At 31.4% G+C, this 17,986-nt stretch overlaps 1 protein-coding gene and 1 long non-coding RNA gene across 4 annotated transcripts in view; one reads left to right on the top strand and one right to left on the bottom strand.

The window, feature by feature from the left end:
• Window positions 1-12,826, top strand: part of LOC140436565 (uncharacterized) — an 80,374-nt gene extending 67,548 nt beyond the window's left edge. The window contains exon 2 of the long non-coding RNA XR_011950291.1: window positions 12,563-12,826. This is a non-coding gene — a long non-coding RNA (uncharacterized lncRNA). The remainder of the gene's footprint in view (window positions 1-12,562) is intronic.
• Window positions 1-17,986, bottom strand: part of LOC140436564 (uncharacterized) — a 158,581-nt gene that overhangs the window by 67,418 nt on the left and 73,177 nt on the right. For 2 of the 3 annotated variants that reach the window (XM_072525488.1, XM_072525490.1), the window contains exons 4-5: window positions 6,129-6,365; window positions 4,816-4,961 (exon numbers count right to left, since the gene is read on the bottom strand). In XM_072525488.1, coding sequence (XP_072381589.1) covers window positions 4,816-4,961; window positions 6,129-6,365 — 383 coding nt within the window. Of the gene's footprint in view, window positions 1-4,815; window positions 4,962-6,128; window positions 6,366-11,789; window positions 12,082-17,986 lie in introns of those variants that run through there. The other variant, XM_072525489.1, reaches the window with a different exon arrangement.

Here is a 17,986-nt window from a genome sequence, read left to right as displayed (position 1 = left end):
GTCACGAGTAGTTGTCTGTAGTGTTGTCAAAGTTGTTTTGCAGTTTTTACTTAAAAAATGGAATGGACAAACAAAGTTATTTTTGATTTTTTAAATTTGTCTCAAAATGAACCAAGTTTATGGAATTCCACGGCGCCAGAGCATAAGAACCGGAACGATGCATACGATGCATGGAACCGAATAACGACTTTTGGTGTATTCTGATATCCACCAGCGGCAGCTTGTTACTAGATCGCATAATATGGTAATTACTAATTAATACCACAGCCGCAGCTGCAGCAACGATACGTTCTCTTTCATTTGGCATTTTGAAATAACGTTAAATCAAACACTACTGTCACGAACCTACACAGACTATCACAGACCGTAGGAAGACCTCTGTCTGCGGTGCGTTGCCGTCCGTGCTGATCGGCTATCCGCGATGATCTGTAGAATCGCCGATCGTGGGAAGCCACTATTACACAGGCACGTCTGTGCTGTTGCGTCGTATCCATCGAGAGCCGCTATAAGTGGGACTGCAAGTCGGAACGTGAATGCCCAGCTTTAGTCATCGCATTTTTATTTTATCTCACATTGAAAGATGTAATAAAAATTTACGACTTCCCGTCTTCACTGCTGATAAGAATTGCTGTGTGAAAATGTAAAATATTTACATTGCACTAATTTGGATTATAAATAAACTTTTTAAGAACTGAAACAAATCTAGAGGACAAATAAATAAATAACAAATCAATGTATGATAGAAAAATAATAGGATTTTAGATCGTTTAGTTCGTAGATCGACGTCACTAAATGATTACGTCAGGTCCACAACATTATGAATTATCTTTACAAAAGGTATCATAAAAATGCCACCTCGCTCTCCCGATCTTGCACCTTTGGACTTTTTCGTATGGGGTTATGTGAAGCAATTAGACGAATTTCGTCAAAAAATCATTCAGACTTTTCAAAGTATAACACCCGAAATATTATCGAACACCAGAAGGCAATTATACAATAGGTTGGGCTACTGTTTGGCTGAACGTGGTGGACTGTTTGCAAATTTAATTTAAAACAGTTTTAATTAAAATTATAAAATTGTTATTTTTTAGAATAAATTTTTTAATTTATGCCGTTAATAATTTATTTTTAAGAAATATTTGTCATTTTAATCGAATTTGAATCATTTTTCATTCTCAATAAATTTGCTGTTATATTTGCAGTCTCTTCATCCTCTAGGTATTTCAACATTGTAACAACCTGTGGAATCACTTCGGAAATGCAAGAAATATTTGTACTGGTATTTTAGTAATCTCTTCGAGCAGTTTAAGGAGTTTGATGCATTGTTCCAGTAACTCCCACTGAGAAGGTATTATATTATTTAAAGATTCATCAAAACTGACTAGCATGTTGTTGGGATTATAATCTGTATATTTATGCTAGATTTTGCAGAACATGTAAGTTCTTTATAAAAGTGTTCCGTGTTATGTGCCAATAGTTGTATTGTATTATGTGCATAAGATGGACTCTATTGAACCAGTAATTTTTGGAAAATTTAGGGTTTTATAAAAAAAAAGTACATTTTCAAAGAGCCATGCTGGGGAAAGACTAAAATATCTATTTCAAAGTTATAAAAACTCACAATTTGGGAAAGTTTCATATGGTTTTATCGATTATTAAAAATTATATAAAAACACTCACTTTCCTCTCAAATTTTCAATCACTTTTTTGTTTATTCAAAAGTTTTAATACACAAATTCTTTCTCATGACGCGGTACATTTCTCAATATATCACAACGACCGAAACTGATGACTAAACTTCACCTCACCTAAATATTACAGCAATTTTCATAAATGTTTCAATGATTTTACACATGAAAATAATTTTATTGGTTGGTCTATTAGTGTCGTAAATATGAATAGATAACACATGAATAATATGTTGTTGTTTTGAAATATATTAAGTCCGTTATTTTATGTTTTAGCTTATGTACAACCATTAATGACAAGAGCATTTCACGAAAAAATATTTTTTACCATTGTTTATTAAGTTTTAACAGAAATAAATTAAAATATCATAATATATATGATATATAATATATATATATATATATATATATATATATATATATATATATATATATATATAGAAAAAGTAGTCCAAAGTTTTTTGACTAGTTTGGAAAAAATATGTAAATACTTTTTTCTTTTTGGGTGTGGTAGTCAATAAAAAATAGAGCTTTGCTAAGGCGTACTATTTATTCTGAATCCAAGCTTTCGGTGGTTTTTTGCCACCTTTATCAAGGTCTACAAAGAAAATTACTATGAAGTAACAAAATGAATGGTGCCAAAAAGGCTGTAAAAAACTATAAAAAACTTACCCGAATGTAAGATTCGTGGCATAAACAACAACGTTAAATAACATGATAAAACTGAGGTTGCAACTAAACTTAAAAATGTTACTGTTAAAAAACACTTTAAAAATTACTAAAAACGTTAAAAGTTAAAAACAAAATGTAGGACGACATGTTGAAAACCGTCGTCGTTGCAGGCTTGATTTCAGTATAACACTGAAATCAAGCCTGCAACGACGACGGTTTTCAACATGTCGTCCTACATTTTGTTTTTAACTTTTAACGTTTTTAGTAATTTTTAAAGTGTTTTTTAACAGTAACATTTTTAAGTTTAGTTGCAACCTCAGTTTTATCATGTTATTTAACGTTGTTGTTTATGCCACGAATCTTACATTCGGGTAAGTTTTTTATAGTTTTTTACAGCCTTTTTGGCACCATTCATTTTGTTACTTCATAGTAATTTTCTTTGTAGACCTTGATAAAGGTGGCAAAAAACCACCGAAAGCTTGGATTCAGAATAAATAGTACGCCTTAGCAAAGCTCTATTTTTTATTGACTACCACACCCAAAAAGAAAAAAGTATTTACATATATATATATATATATATATCAGTTTTTATTTTAATTGTCTTGCAGATATTAATAAATTAATCATCTTTACTTTATTGCTCATTATTTTCGTCCCTCATAAAAATGAGTTATACGGTATCTCTCCAGCTGTGTTATTATTTAAATGTAATATCCCGCTTATTTGAAAAGGTAAATATTAATTAAAAAACTGATTGGCATTCTAATACGCTTGTAAAAACTTTTTAGACTTCACTTAATTTTACCACAATTTAAAACTTCTCATAATTTTTTTTAAAAAAATACTGCTAGAGGTAATCCATTTTCTAAAGAGCTATGAGTCATATCGACGCAGAACACAAGTTTAAGTCTGAAATAAGTTGTACTAATCATCCGACCATCCTAAAAGTTTCAGCCATTAAATTTCATTCTTTGTTCTCTGAGTAAAACACACAGAACTCATAGAAATCCTAACATAACACGGTGGCCCTTATTAAAAACCTATATTGGGATCAAATAATTAAAATAGACAATCGTATGACAGCAGAAATGACAATAAAAAGAGGAGTTCGCCAGGGCTGTGTACTTTCTCCACAACTGTTTAATATATGTATTCCTAAAAGATCTTCCAAAATGCCCTTGAAAATATTGAAGGAATAAAATTCAACGGAGAATATGTAAACAACTTAAGATACGCAGAAGACACCGTCATTATTGAAGACAGTGCTGAGGGTTTGCAACGACTTTTGAATGCCATAACCAGAAAGGGAGATAGCTTGGGGCTGACTATAAACACAAATAAAACAAAAGTAATGGCCGTTACACGTGCACCAAATGCCGACATTAATATTCGTATCTACAACAAAAAGATAGAACCCGTACAAAAATTCCAGTATCCTGGTCGTTGGATAACAAACGATCTTGACTACGAAGTTGAAATGCGTGCTCATATAGAGTATACTAGGTCCACTTTTTAAAGAATGAAAAAATTCCTAATAAACTCTACCTTATCGTTGGATATCCGATACCAATTTGTAAAAACATTCATTTATTCCATATTGCTATACGGAGTGGAAACATGGACCCTCGGAATCACAAGTATGAGACATATAGAAGCCTTTGAGATGTGGGTTTTTTCGAAGGATGCTGAAGATCTCTTGGACAGAGCACGCAACCAACAAGGAGGTGCTGAGAAGAATGGGGATTGAGAGAGAACTCCTAAATATTGTAAAAACCAGAAAAACGAGTTATTTAGGACATATTTACAGAGGAGATAAATACAACTTCCTACGACTGATAATGGAAGGGAAAGTGGAAGGAAGAAGAGGTCCAGGAAGAAGAAAATGCTTCTGGACGAAAAATGTAAGAGACTTGACAGGCATGGACACATATTCAATACTAAGAACAGCTTAAGATAGAGGGCAATTTGCTGTAGTTATAGCCAACCTTAAGTAATGGAGAGGGCATCGTAAGAAGAAGATGGACAATAATTTTTGAAAATATTTGTTGTTTTTAAAAGGTATATAAAATCTAATCAAAAAATTATAGATTTACACCTAGTTTATAAAATTTAAAATTATCCGAACATATTAAAAATTTTAGAACATTTTCGGTGTTATCATACAAAAACATATTGATACATATCAATATACATTGAAAACATATTATAAGATGTTAGTGTCCTGAGGAAGATACCAGCCATCTGAGGTCAATTAAGCCAACTGAGATGTGTAATATGTTTATATAGCAAATTGTCATTATTTTTTCATGCAGAATCGCTCCCTGAAGTTTGTCCCACTTATTTACTAACACCCTGTATATTATTATTACATCTACATTAAATATCTCCAGTACATATACAATCCTGCATAAAAGAATTGACAAATTTTCACAATTAAATCAAATTAAACACTTACCCTATCTTCTGTACTTCTATATGTAGGAAAAAAGACACTATATTTGCTGTGCAGCACCTTGTTAGGATCTACTAGTTCAGGAGGTTTCTTGCTATCAGCAATGGTGTCTAAATCAAAGGAGATCGGCTCATCCACTGGGGTAGCAGCTATTAGAAAGAAGTTTCAAAGTTATAACACTTTTACAAATAATCAATAAGGCATGTTAAAAAACATCAAGAAGTACTCAGTAATTCGTGTATATAGCAAAAACTATAGATAAGACATAATTTGGAATATTTTATGAGGATTAAACATATCAAAAGCACTAAGTAGAGACGTCTTTGTGAGTTAAAATCGCATCATAAACAAAAAAGTTATTGCAAATTTAAGTGAAAACTGATTTTTTTTTAAACTATTAAGATATTTGGAAGACAAAAATAAGAAATTTATGTTTTTGTTAAACAATAAACACTAATTATACCCTCTATATGTGTTAATATTGTTCTGAAGCTATTTTCTTGTGGCATGTTAAAGTAATTACTATTTAAATGGCAATAAGCCACAATTAAAGGTTAAAGTAAGTTTATTGACATTTCAATTTCCACTTCGGAAATCGTTGATATGTGTTATGATGTAAAGATATTCATTTATTAAAGATCAGGAAGATAAATTGTAAGGACTTCCAAAAGTATAATTAATAAGAAAAATTCTAGAAACACAGTGCAGTAGAGCTAAAAAACAAAAAAAGGAATATGAAATGGGCAGAGAAAATGTAATCAGATATTCAAAATTAAGGCATTTAAAATTAATGAGACACATCCAAAGTGGGGAGCAACCATGTAAATACATAAAAATTAAAAATGAACCTATTTCTATCCAAGCAAAAGAGGAATTCAAAAGAAAAAAATGTTTTGTTTATTTATAAATATGTATATAGTTTTTTACAATGTATACTAAATATAAAGGTACTTGATAAAAGGTTAGTAAGAACTAAGGCTTGAAGCAAATGCCTATGGTTCTCTGGAATTTAGTTAACTGTATGCCAAATATATTCAGTTTCCTTTTGATGTTGGTTAGTTATAAAGTTCTGGTACATATTGTATATGTAAATTGGTGTCCAGGGTTAAGTTTGAAGACATTTTCATGGGATATTAGTCATCATTCTTAGTATTATTGATTATTGATTTACCAATCAATAATAGAATGATTATAGAATCTTCTGATTTGCTAGGGGTTAATGAGAACTTCCAAGAATAAAAAAATGCCAAAAGACAAAGAAATAAATAACACTAAAACCTGTGATTATGATACATTATTTGTAACAAATCACTCACCAATTTGTAATGTAGCTTTTGTTGTAAACCTCGGAACAATAGTGATCTCCTGTGATTCTTGATAGTTTTGCCCTAAAACATCATTATCTAGAAGCCTCTGGTTTTCTGAATCTGTCTCAATATCTGCAGTGGTGTATTCCTTATCCTTAATAGCAGCTTGACTTTTCTTTACTTCTTTAATAAAAGAATGAATGTTGGGATTAATAACACTGGAGTTTACATCACATGGTAGGCTGCCTAGAAAAAGAAAATAGGGGTTAATATTAATATCTAGCTACTATTTTAAAGGACATTAAACCATAATTGATTGTAACTTGAATTACATTTTACCTGTCTGGAAATCATTTTCAAAAATATTTTTAAATTAAAAAAACATTAGATTTAACCTGTAAAAATGTATGAAAACACTTTATGAAGTAAAAATTAAGGGCATAGGCGCAAAATGTCGCCTGTCAAAATGTTCAATGCATTTTAAATATATTAATTTTTTTCGAATCCTGGGAAAACTAATAAGTATTTTTGAAAAATTTAAACACAGAATGAAAGATGGCATTATTACTGAGGGCCGAAAGTCCCTTAGAATAACCAAAAAGTTTCTTTTGAATGAGATATTTGAAATTAAAAGTCTGGGTTTTCACCCCTCAGTAATAACATAATCTTTCATTCTGCATTTAAATTTTTCAAATATACTTATTAGTTTTCTCACGATTTGAAAAAAATGAATACATTTAAAACACATTGAACATTTTGACAAGCGACATTTTGCGCCTTTTCCCTTAAGTGATGTAGTGAGATTATTGTTTTAGGAAAAATCTTTTTCTGTGACCACTTTTGCAAATATGTTTTTTGTTAAAAAACTGAGAATTCATGTACATAAAGAAATGGGAAAGGATGGAATATTTTAATCTTTGTTCTAATTCCAACTTTTTTATTTGTTTTTACTGCTAAATTTGAAGGAAATTTGATAATGATCACTCAACTTATATCAATAACTACTGTTCTGATAACATAAGCGGCTCATCTTTCACTGTGCATCATATAATAAACTGTCTGATCAGCTACATTTTCTGGATATTTAATAGGATAATTATTGAGGTTGTACTGTGTTAATTGGGAATCTCATTCTATTGGAAAGAGAGGTGCTTATTATACATTTGTATCTTTTCCTTTTTAGATTCATATAATTTTTATCACTAATTTAATTTTATATCTGACAGCAGCTTTGTCAGTCAAAATGTTTATATTTCCTCAAATTCCTAAACTACTGTATTGCTTTAATGTAGAATAGCAGCCTAGGCCAAAAAAAGGGTATGGTTCTACAAGAAGTATATGAGATACTTTTGCATCTATTATTAGAAACATGATTTATAAAAAAGGTTAAAAAATGAAATTATCAAAGCAAGAATTCAGCAAATTAAAAACATTTTGTTAGGATTAAATTCAAATTATATAGTCAAGTGGTAAATTATATAAAAATACCAATATAGTGGCTGTAAATGCAATGGATGTAAAAATATACTAAGATTTTAATGATACTGATCTTTGACAAATTCCAAAAATATACAATATGCTAATAAATTAATAATATTGAGTGTCATATTGCAACTTATATAATTATAGATGTGTTACAAAAAGTTCTGTCAATTAGAACTGGGAGAAGATTTCCCATGTACTTAATTTGTAATTCTTGTGAATTAATATGTATTATGTAATACTTGTGAAGAGGTTTTCTTCTATTATTTTGTGAAATATAATGGATGAGCTTCATTTTTTAAAATCAAAATTGCTTTTCTTTAATTTTCTAAATAATTACAATATTTATTTTTTTTTATTCATGAGATGTCCCTATTTTTACAAAAATACTAAAAACTATTAAATAATGATTAAGTACCTAATGCTAAACAAATGATTAAATTAAAATAAATTACTTTTTCCTGAAAATCTTATTAAAATGAAATGAATACTCCAATTTATACAATACAGATTTTAAATCCACCAGATCATAAGATTAATTAAAGTAATTTTCTAGTGTGTGAATTCTGTTCATAGAAGAGAAATTGTCATGGTTTGTGTGATAGTCTTCTTCTTCTTCTAATGGCGCTACAACCCTTTGTGAGTCTTGGCCTGCTTAACAATGTTCTTCCATTCTGCCCTGTCGGATACTTTCCTTCGCCACTGCCTGATGTTCATGGTTTTAAGATCCCTCTCTATGTCGTCTATCCATCTTTTACGGGGCCTTCCTCTTGTTCTGTTTCCTTGGGGCTTCCATCTCTGGACTACTTTTACAGCTCGATTATCTGGCATTCTTTCTAGGTGACCAAGCAAGTTTAGTCTTTGTGATTTTACAAATCTGACAATATCTGCGCTCTGCATTAGTTCATCCAGCTCGTGGTTCATTTTAATTCTCCACGAACTATCGCTGCATTGGGTTGGTCCAAATATCTTCCTTAGTATTTTGCGCTCAAATATTCTTAGTTGATTTTCATCAGTGGTTGAGAGGGTCCACGTTTCACATCCATATGTGACCACTGGTCTAATTACTGTTTTATAGATTCTCAGCTTAGACTCACGATTCAGTAACTTACTTTTCATTAAGTCTTTGTATGCATAAAAGCACTTATTATTGTTTGTGTGATAGTATTTTATAGAAAACAAAGGCATGTCTCTAAGAATTCTAGTACTACATTAAAAGTTGATAAGACTTGATAAATCAGCAAAGTCAGTGGTGTGGTCAATGAGTTTATAGAGAAAAACTAGATCTCATTTAGTTCCGAAGAGTTATATATATAGTTCCTATAGTTCCACTTAAGATATGTTCTGTATGTTTAATCTATAAGCACAAATCTGGAGCAACTTATTTTGAATTTTTTCAAGGGTGTACTTATGTTAAAATAGTACAATCACCATACTATAGAACCATCAGACAGGATGCTACTGACAAAAGTAAGATATATAATTCTATATGTGGGTACCGAAAAATCTTAAGAGTTTGTTGTGATAAAAACTAGATTATAGTATGCTATATTTGACAAATTGTTGATGCGAGGGATAAATGACAAGAAATTGTCAAATAACACCACCAAATCTCTTATTTTAGACACTCTTGAGAGAAGACTTGTATTAATGTGACAGACAATCACATTATTTTTAGAGTTGCTAAAGGATATGACAAAACACTTATCTTTATTTAACTGGTGACTTTCGGAAAGAGACCAATTACAGAGGGAAGTCTGGTCTTCTTGGATCCTTAGACAGTCAGATAGGTTTGAATCTTTATTACATCAGAAATATCATTAATAAACAAGTTAAACAGAAGAGGACCCACATGCGAACTTTGTGGGACCCCTGAACTGACTAAGATGGGAATCGAAAGTGAACCTATACAAACAAACTGAACTCTTTTATCAAGACAACTACTTAACCTTGAAAGAATCCACTCAGAAAAGCCAATACTTATTAATTTAAAGATGAGCAAATTATGGATTACTGTGTCAAATAACTTTTGAGAAATCAGTATATGTGGAGTCCGCTTGGTACCCTCCCTCAAAAGCTCTGACAATGATCATGATACACAACAAGATTAGAAGACATAGATTTACCCTGACTAAGTAAATTCCTGATTAATTACTCATTAATCTAGAGCTTTCTATAATGCCAGTGAAATATTTCTTTAGAACTAGTTTAAAAAATTTAAGGATGGCAGATAACATAACAGAACTATAATTATTTTTAATTGTCTCTGTCACTGTTTTTAAATACAGGAGTTATATAACTGTCATGTCAGTTACCAGGGAATGTGTGCAGTCTCAAAGATAAATTAAATAATGCATGTAAAGTTTTATATAAACTGTTAACACATATGTTTAAGAAATATGTAGGAATATTATCAGGGCCATAAGGGTCGTTCAAGTATTACATAACACAATTTTTAAAGATTTTTGATTATTTGTCTTAAGTTAAACTCCTTCCAACACTTATACACAAAGTCATTAAGAACTATGTGTTTTCTTGGTTTCTAGAACTTCTAACAAAGATAAGTGGTTTGGTTTTAAATGCGTAAATTTCAAACTTGTTACTAAATTATGGTTTTTTTAGAAAGGAAAATGCATGAAGGTATTTTCTTTTGTATTAACCTGATATCTTGTACTCTAGTACTTGTTTTTCTCAAAATGTTGTGCCTGGTTTTTTACTTTGCAAGCTGGTTATTTGTATACAAATGTCCATAATTCACTTATGCCATGTCTACATGTGTGCCAATAATTTTAACAGATATTTGTGTTTGATAGGACATTGGTGTATATAATAGAACTAGAATTTTTATTTAAATTTTAGCAGAAATTTTGATGATATGCTTACAATATTTTGTCATAATGTGCATTTAATTGCAATCCTTACAAAAGACTGGTAATCTGATTTTGGGGAAAAGTATGGCTTGATTGGGGAGAAGTATGATAGTTTGATAAAAACATATGGATACAATGTTTTATAATCAGAAATCTGTAGTACATCCAAATAAGCTTAAATGAATAAATGTGTACACAAAACACTTAATAGTTAAGTAGAAAAAATTTCTTATTAAATGATTTTGTCAAAAACCACAGTAGCTTGAAAAAAAGGATGGCATGTTTAGATATGGATTACTTAAAGGCATAAAACCTTGCCAAAGATATTTTTTGTTACCATTACTGTTATGAACTTTACAAACGCAAGAGGCTGGTTCTCTAAAGGTTGCAAAAATGCTGCCTTTGCAAAATATACCTTTTTTCTAGCAAAGTATTTAAGGTATTCCATCCATATTTAATACATATTTTTGGGAACTGGTTTATGAAAATTAATATTGTGTTTCTAAATTATATTTAAATATGTAAAAACAACTACTAAAAAGTTTACTTTTTTACCACAAAAAATATAAGTACATGTTTTGTAGATATAGTTTGTTACTTTATGCTTGCTCACAATATCAATATATTTAAGGAAAATAAAAGACTCATTTAGGGCTTAAATAGTTTGAAATATTATTGAAGATGCTTTTGTAGAGTGCAAGTTTTCCTCATATGGCACATCTTAGTATATAAGTGAACCTTGCATGGAAGCAGTGAGATGAAAAACAATACATCACCATCCACCTCTTTTCAAATTTTATGTTTTTTGTAATTAACTCTATTAATTATTGGAAATCTCTTGTAGGCATAAACAAAAATGAATAAGCTTTCAATAACATTTTATGATGGATAAAATGTTTTGACAAAGTGCAAAAAAAGTTCCAGAAACTGCTACTCATTGTTTTTTAGGTTATAATATACCTCGTATGTACAGAAAAACATTTGCTACCTAATTAAAATGACTATTTTAAGCAAAATAGGCATATATTGTGATCTCTGGTTTTGTTTTTTCATAGGAATATTGTTTTTGTAGATGAATGCCATGTGTGCATATCAAAGGCTTGGCCCCAATACACTTGAAAACAAGCAAATCTATTATTTTTAATTGAAATAAAAGATAACAAAAAGTAGCTTAGAGTACGGTTGCATAATTTGCTGCTAAAATAAAAATGCAATGGACTAAATTGAAACGATGACACGATCATGAAAATCGATTGTAGTGAACATTGGGGATGAGTAGTATCAGCAGTACTTATTAATATGGCAAAAACAAACTCACATCTGAACGAATTTCCGCTAAAAGATTTCACAGTTTCCATATCAATCAGAGCAATCGGTGTTTCAACAAGTAAGGATGTTCGTCGTGACGTTTAACTTTTTCCCCAATTGTAAACCTCCCGATATCTCACATTAGTTCCGAAACACTTTTAGTCTAATTTCACATTGGTAAGTATTCTGCACCTTTGCAAAATCATTTTAAACGATCGAAACACTCGCGAATGTCTTAATCTACAAAAATTAACGCCACACCAACTAAAAACTGCTACGAATAGCTATCGACGGATAAAAAAAATTGAGGTTATGTCGAACTGACGAACGCGCATCAAAGAACCACAGAATAGAGACGGGATTGTTTGTGATTTCCAGTAACAGTGACACGTCGCAACAGTTTCCTTGTAGTGACTGTTCACAGATTCTTCATTAACATCATCATAATCATACTACACCTATACATTCGAGCTATTTTATATCATATTTTTAATTGCACCGAAAAATCTTTTGAGCAAATATAAAAAGCAAATAATTTTTATTATTACACATTTTGAAAACTGCTCAGGAGAAAAAAATTAGGATTAATGTGGCGTGACCCAAGATAGAAACTTTTCAGAAATATAATCTGGAAAGATGACCTTGAGAGACTTATATTAAGACATACTTAGATAATGTTATAATTAATTGTTATAAACATTTTTTATTCCCTCCCAAATCTTGGCTCATTAAAAGTCGATGTAAAAAATGAAACTTCATATACATACGAGATTAAATTTCTAGGTAAACTCGGTTCGCTAATCCCAGTCCGAACTGTCTACTGAATTTAGTAATTATTTTTTTGCGAAGTTAGTTACTTTTTGACAGACTAAAAGTGGCTGGAAATTACTATACAACCAAGCACCCGTACTCATAGCCAATATTAATAGTAAACAAACTAAATAGTAAATAAAATAGAACTTTGCGAATTACCGACAATCAATATTTATTTATCTGCACCATATAATAAATAGTTATGTTAAATTATAACAACTAAATATATATATTTTTTAAATATATACTACCCAAAATTTGATGGGTTTAGTATACACTTCGACTATTTAGAATAATTCTTCTTTTTTTAAAGAAAGAAGTCTGTAATAGCAGGATACTTGAGCTATTAATATTGAGAAGTAGGAATTGTTGTGTTGTAGTTTTCCGACAATGAATCTGTCAAAATTTGACCGAGCTAAGCGAATGGAGTTTATGTATAATAATTGATAAACATTTACGATGGAATACTCAAGCAAATAATATAGTAGTTAAATTAAAAGGGCTCCTATCAAGATTTAAATTTTTAAAAGAATTTTTAGGAATAACTCATTTACAAATTCTTTATTAAGCACTTATACAAACTTAACTTACCTATGGCCTTTTAGAATAGGGTGGAATACGGAATAATTACTTGCACTCTATAAGCATTATTCAGAAGTGGCTAATTAGAATTATTTATGGGTCAAAATTTAAGATATTCTAGCGAGCTGTTATAATAATAATGAAAGTCAATTTTTAACTGTACGTAAATTATTCTGTTACAAAGTTCTAATACATATACAAGAAAAAAAGATGATATTAAACTTTAACAATCATGCCCATTAGACTAGGTATTCAATTAATAATGCAGTTTTACCTAAATGTAATAAATCCATACTCCAGAGATATGTTGGTTACATAGGGTCCAAATTATACAATTGTCTACCAGCGAATTTAAAACAAATTAAAAATTATAAAAAACATATATATAAATATGAAATTAAACAATGGATTGGAAACAAAACAACACAATTCTATGAAGAACTGATTAATGAACTGATTAATTAATAAATAATAAATATCTAAATAGACTTTGATCAACAACTGAGTTTTTATGTTTATTTAGTATTTAGTATGCTTTTTGTTTCTTGTAATCTATATTATAATGTAAGCTTTCTACATTAAGAATGATTATTATTATTATCATAGCCGTGAAATAGTAACAGTCTGAGAAATAGCAAAGCACCTCTACTAGAGATGTAGAATAATAACGTAACATAAACCGAAACCGCCAGTCATAACAAAATAAATCGTTCTGTTTCAGTTTACTGATAGCGTATGGAATCGTATATTTACTCCAGTTGTTATAATTTAAAAATATGAACCCTAATACAACTTCCATACATTTCTACGTGTGAAACAAAGACAAAAACATGGACTTGCATGGAATTTTAGTATGATTCCTATACGTTGACATCAGATGTCGCGGTATTTGTAAAATGATTTCTCAGTGTTGTCACAGCTGCTTTCTATTTAAGGGCGTTTTTGTTCATAACAAAGGTAGAAATTGGACTCCAGTAAAAAACTCATGAACCATTCCACGCAAGTCGTGGAAACTTTACAGTAAAATTCTTTTGAAATGAAATATTTCTTCCTTGAATAATTTTAACTTACAGGGGTATTTCGAAAAGTTATTTGTAAATATTGATTTGCACATTTACGAATTCATAGGAAGAAGTTATAAAGAGATGATTGTATGTACCTCAGGTGTACTTATAGGACTGAAGCTACACTTATAGGCTTAATTGAAATCTTTTTTTGAGATATTTTTTTATAGTCTTCTTGTAAATAAAGCGTTTCATACAATCTAGTACCATATAAACAAAAAGAATGATAGTTGTCCAAGCAATTAAGTATAACTCTAATTAAAAAAAGTAAAGATTGCGATCGTACCCTTCTACCATTATTGCTAAAGGTAGTCAAAGAGACTAATATAAATGGGTAAGTATGCAACATATCACCATAGCAACTAGTCATTAGACATTACTGTCATTATGGCAGTGATAGTTACAGAAAAGACAGAAAAGATACAGGAACGAAGATACAACATCAGAAGCCTAGATGAAGAAAGTACCCAAGACTTATTCAAAAATGGATTGGATGAGAAGCTACAAATTCCCGCCCCTAAGAATATCGACCAGTTATATGAACATATAAAAAACTGTTTACACGAAGCAGCATTTGAAGCAATGGGATACTACATAAAAACCAAGGTAAACAAACCATACTGGCGGAATAACGAAATAGAGGAAGAAATAAAATGTAAAAGACAACTATACCAGCAATATTTGATCTCCAAATCATTACAATACAAAATAAAATCTAAAGAAAAACAAGCAGTACGAAGTACGCAACAAGTACGAAGAAAAATCTCTACGAAGAAGGAGTCTTGGGAAAGAAACTGCCAAAGAATAAATATTTATCTAGGAGGAACCAGAAGTAGAGAAAGCTGGAAACATAAAAAAATTGAGAAAAGAAAAGAAAAAAGTAATACAGAGCATAAAACCTGAAGACTGGGACGAATATTTCAAAGAACTTATGGTAGAGAATAGAGTCGAATTTAAAGAACATAGAAATCAAAACCAAGATAGAAATTCAATAGTCGGCTCGCCAATAAGATTATCAACAGAGGAAATTCAAAATGTATGTAAACAGCTGAAGAGGAACAAAGCACCCGGACCAGGGGATATACCCGGAGAATTGTTTAAGTACGGAACGAACAAATTGTACAAATGTCTTCGACAACTATTTCAAGAATGCATAAACACAAGCGAAATCCCTACGGAATGGAAGATGTCATACCTCAGTACACATAAAAAGGGTGATAAAAGTAATTGTGAAAATTACCGAGGAATAACTGTAACCGGATCTATGAGTCGAATATATGGAAAGATTTTAAAGAACCGAATCGAGAGAGAATACAGCTGTGAGGTATGACCACTGAAAGAAAGAACACTGCCAACGCTGAAAGCGACGGAAATGGATTTTTGGAGAAGAGCCGCAGGAAGATCTAGAAGAGAAAGGATTACCAAAGAACGCATTAGAGAAATAATGGGAATCAAAGAAACAATCACAGATGACCTAACAACAACACAACTTATCTGATTCGGACACGTACAAAGAATAGATAGTAAGTATTCACTTAGATTATGAAGCAGAAGAACAAGCAGGATTTCGTACGGGTCGATCCACTATTGATCACAGTTTCTCCTTAACCCAGATAATAGAAAAAAAGATAGCACGGAATCAAGAGATTCATATGTTTCACCTACGGAAAGCCTACGACAGCGTTCCACTGAAGAAGCTGTGGCAATCAATGGAAAGCACGAGTATTAATATAGAATTAATAAAAGCCGTCGAAAGCCGCGTGTCTCCTTTTCAACATAGCTTTGGAAAAGGCGGTCAGGGATGCCCAAATAGACAGCAGAGGAAACATTTTTAATAAATCATCCCAAATTTTGGCATATGCAGATGATGTTGATCTAGTTGCCCGCACAACACGCAAGCTAGAAGAAATGTATACCACCTTGTCACACGCCTCAAAAAATATGGGCCTGCAAGTAAATGAAAATAAAACTAAGATAATGGCATCAACACCCAACAATAGTGCCAAAAACATCGGCCACCAATTCACGGTTGATAATTCTACCTTTGAAGTGGTGGACAAATTCACATACTTAGGCTCCCTGATCACCAAGGAGAACGTCATGACGGAAGAAATCAAGCGAAGAATAATCCTAGCAAACAAAGGCTATTTTGGACTGAGTAGACATATGAGAAGCAGAAACTTAAACCAAAAAACAAAAATAACCATATACAAAACCCTTATACAACCAGTGTTGACATATGGGTCGGAGGCATGGACCATTTCCAAGGCAGATGAAAATCTCCTGCTTATATTTGAACGAAGGATCCTGAGAAGAATATTTGGTGGCATCTGTGAAAATGGTGTTTGGAGAAGGAGGTACAACTACGAGATATATCACAGATATAAACATATATTTGGTGGTAAAGACGTAGTATCCTTTATAAAAATAGGAAGACTAAGATGGGCAGGACATCTGGCAAGATCAGAGCAGAACAACCCTCCTAGAAGAATCCTTATGTCACAACCTGTGGGAAGTAGAAAAAGGGGTAGACCAAAACTCAGATGGAGGGATGGTGTAGATGAGGATGGTAGATAAATAGGCGCAGCAAACTGGCAACAGTTGGCAATGTATAGAACTGACTGGCGTAATAGACTTGGGAAGGTCGAGGCTCTTTTATAGGGCTGTAGCACCAATGATGATGATGAAAAGCCGTCGAAGTGCTATACAACCAACCAAAAGCAAAAATAAAAGCAGGGACACAAATAACAACAGGATTTATAACACCAAAAGGATTAAAGCAAGGATGTTGTCTGTCCCCCACTTTATTTAAAGGTACCTTAGGTACCTTAATAGGTACCTTAAAAAAACAATTCATTTATAAAATTTTACTACAATAAATAAATTTCGTGTCTCTTGAAATAAAAATAAATAAAAAAAATTGTATAATAGGCCAGTCGACACATTTGATCTCAAAAAAATATAAACAACCAAACTTTTAGACACACTTATTTGATTTCTTTACGACACAACTTAAAAAAAATGAACTAAAGCACTTTTAAGTCCTTTTTGTTACTATTATAACATATACTGGGAATTTGTTAATTTAAAACGACAATAAAGGGCAGAAAACTGGTATATCCCGTATAGAGCGTAGAGAAAAATACGGTTCTTGCGGTTCATAATCTAAAGAAAAAAAGAGGGTAGAAGTGTGGGGAACGGACGAATATTTTATCTTAGATGAAAACCTTAACCAAGTGATATAGTTGTGGCTCAAAACAACTCTTTAAAGCAGTTGCTTCGAAAGTTAGAATAGCAATGATGATTGCCAATCTCCGCAACGGATGTGGCACTTGAAAAGGAGAAGTACAGAGAAACAAACAAAGGAGTCAAGATCTGGGAGAAATAAACACAAAGATAACACTGTCTTATCGAAAACATTACAAAATTTATATACAGTTCGTCCCAAACCCTTCTTTCAGTGCGTCATAGTTGATCGAATTCTCTCTAACACATTAAGCTAGAGGTGACAGAAAAAAACATGAGTCTGTGATTATTATACATAGAACTTAGAAAATTATTTATCGTAAAGCTAAATCTACTTACGGATGTATAATTGGTTGGAGTTTAGAATACGCTAAATAGATATCCAATCAATGATGCGCATAAATATAATTTGACGCAGATTTTCTGGATCGTGACAGTACTTTCACAATGTCAACTGATAAATTGATAATTGTCATTCCAGGTTAGTATTATCAGACATTTT

The sequence above is a fragment of the Diabrotica undecimpunctata genome, chromosome 3 (genome assembly GCF_040954645.1).
Source record: "Diabrotica undecimpunctata isolate CICGRU chromosome 3, icDiaUnde3, whole genome shotgun sequence".
NCBI lineage: Eukaryota > Metazoa > Arthropoda > Insecta > Coleoptera > Chrysomelidae > Diabrotica > Diabrotica undecimpunctata.
The sequence above is the reverse complement of the archived record's forward strand: the minus strand, read 5'-3'. Positions and strand labels throughout refer to the sequence as shown.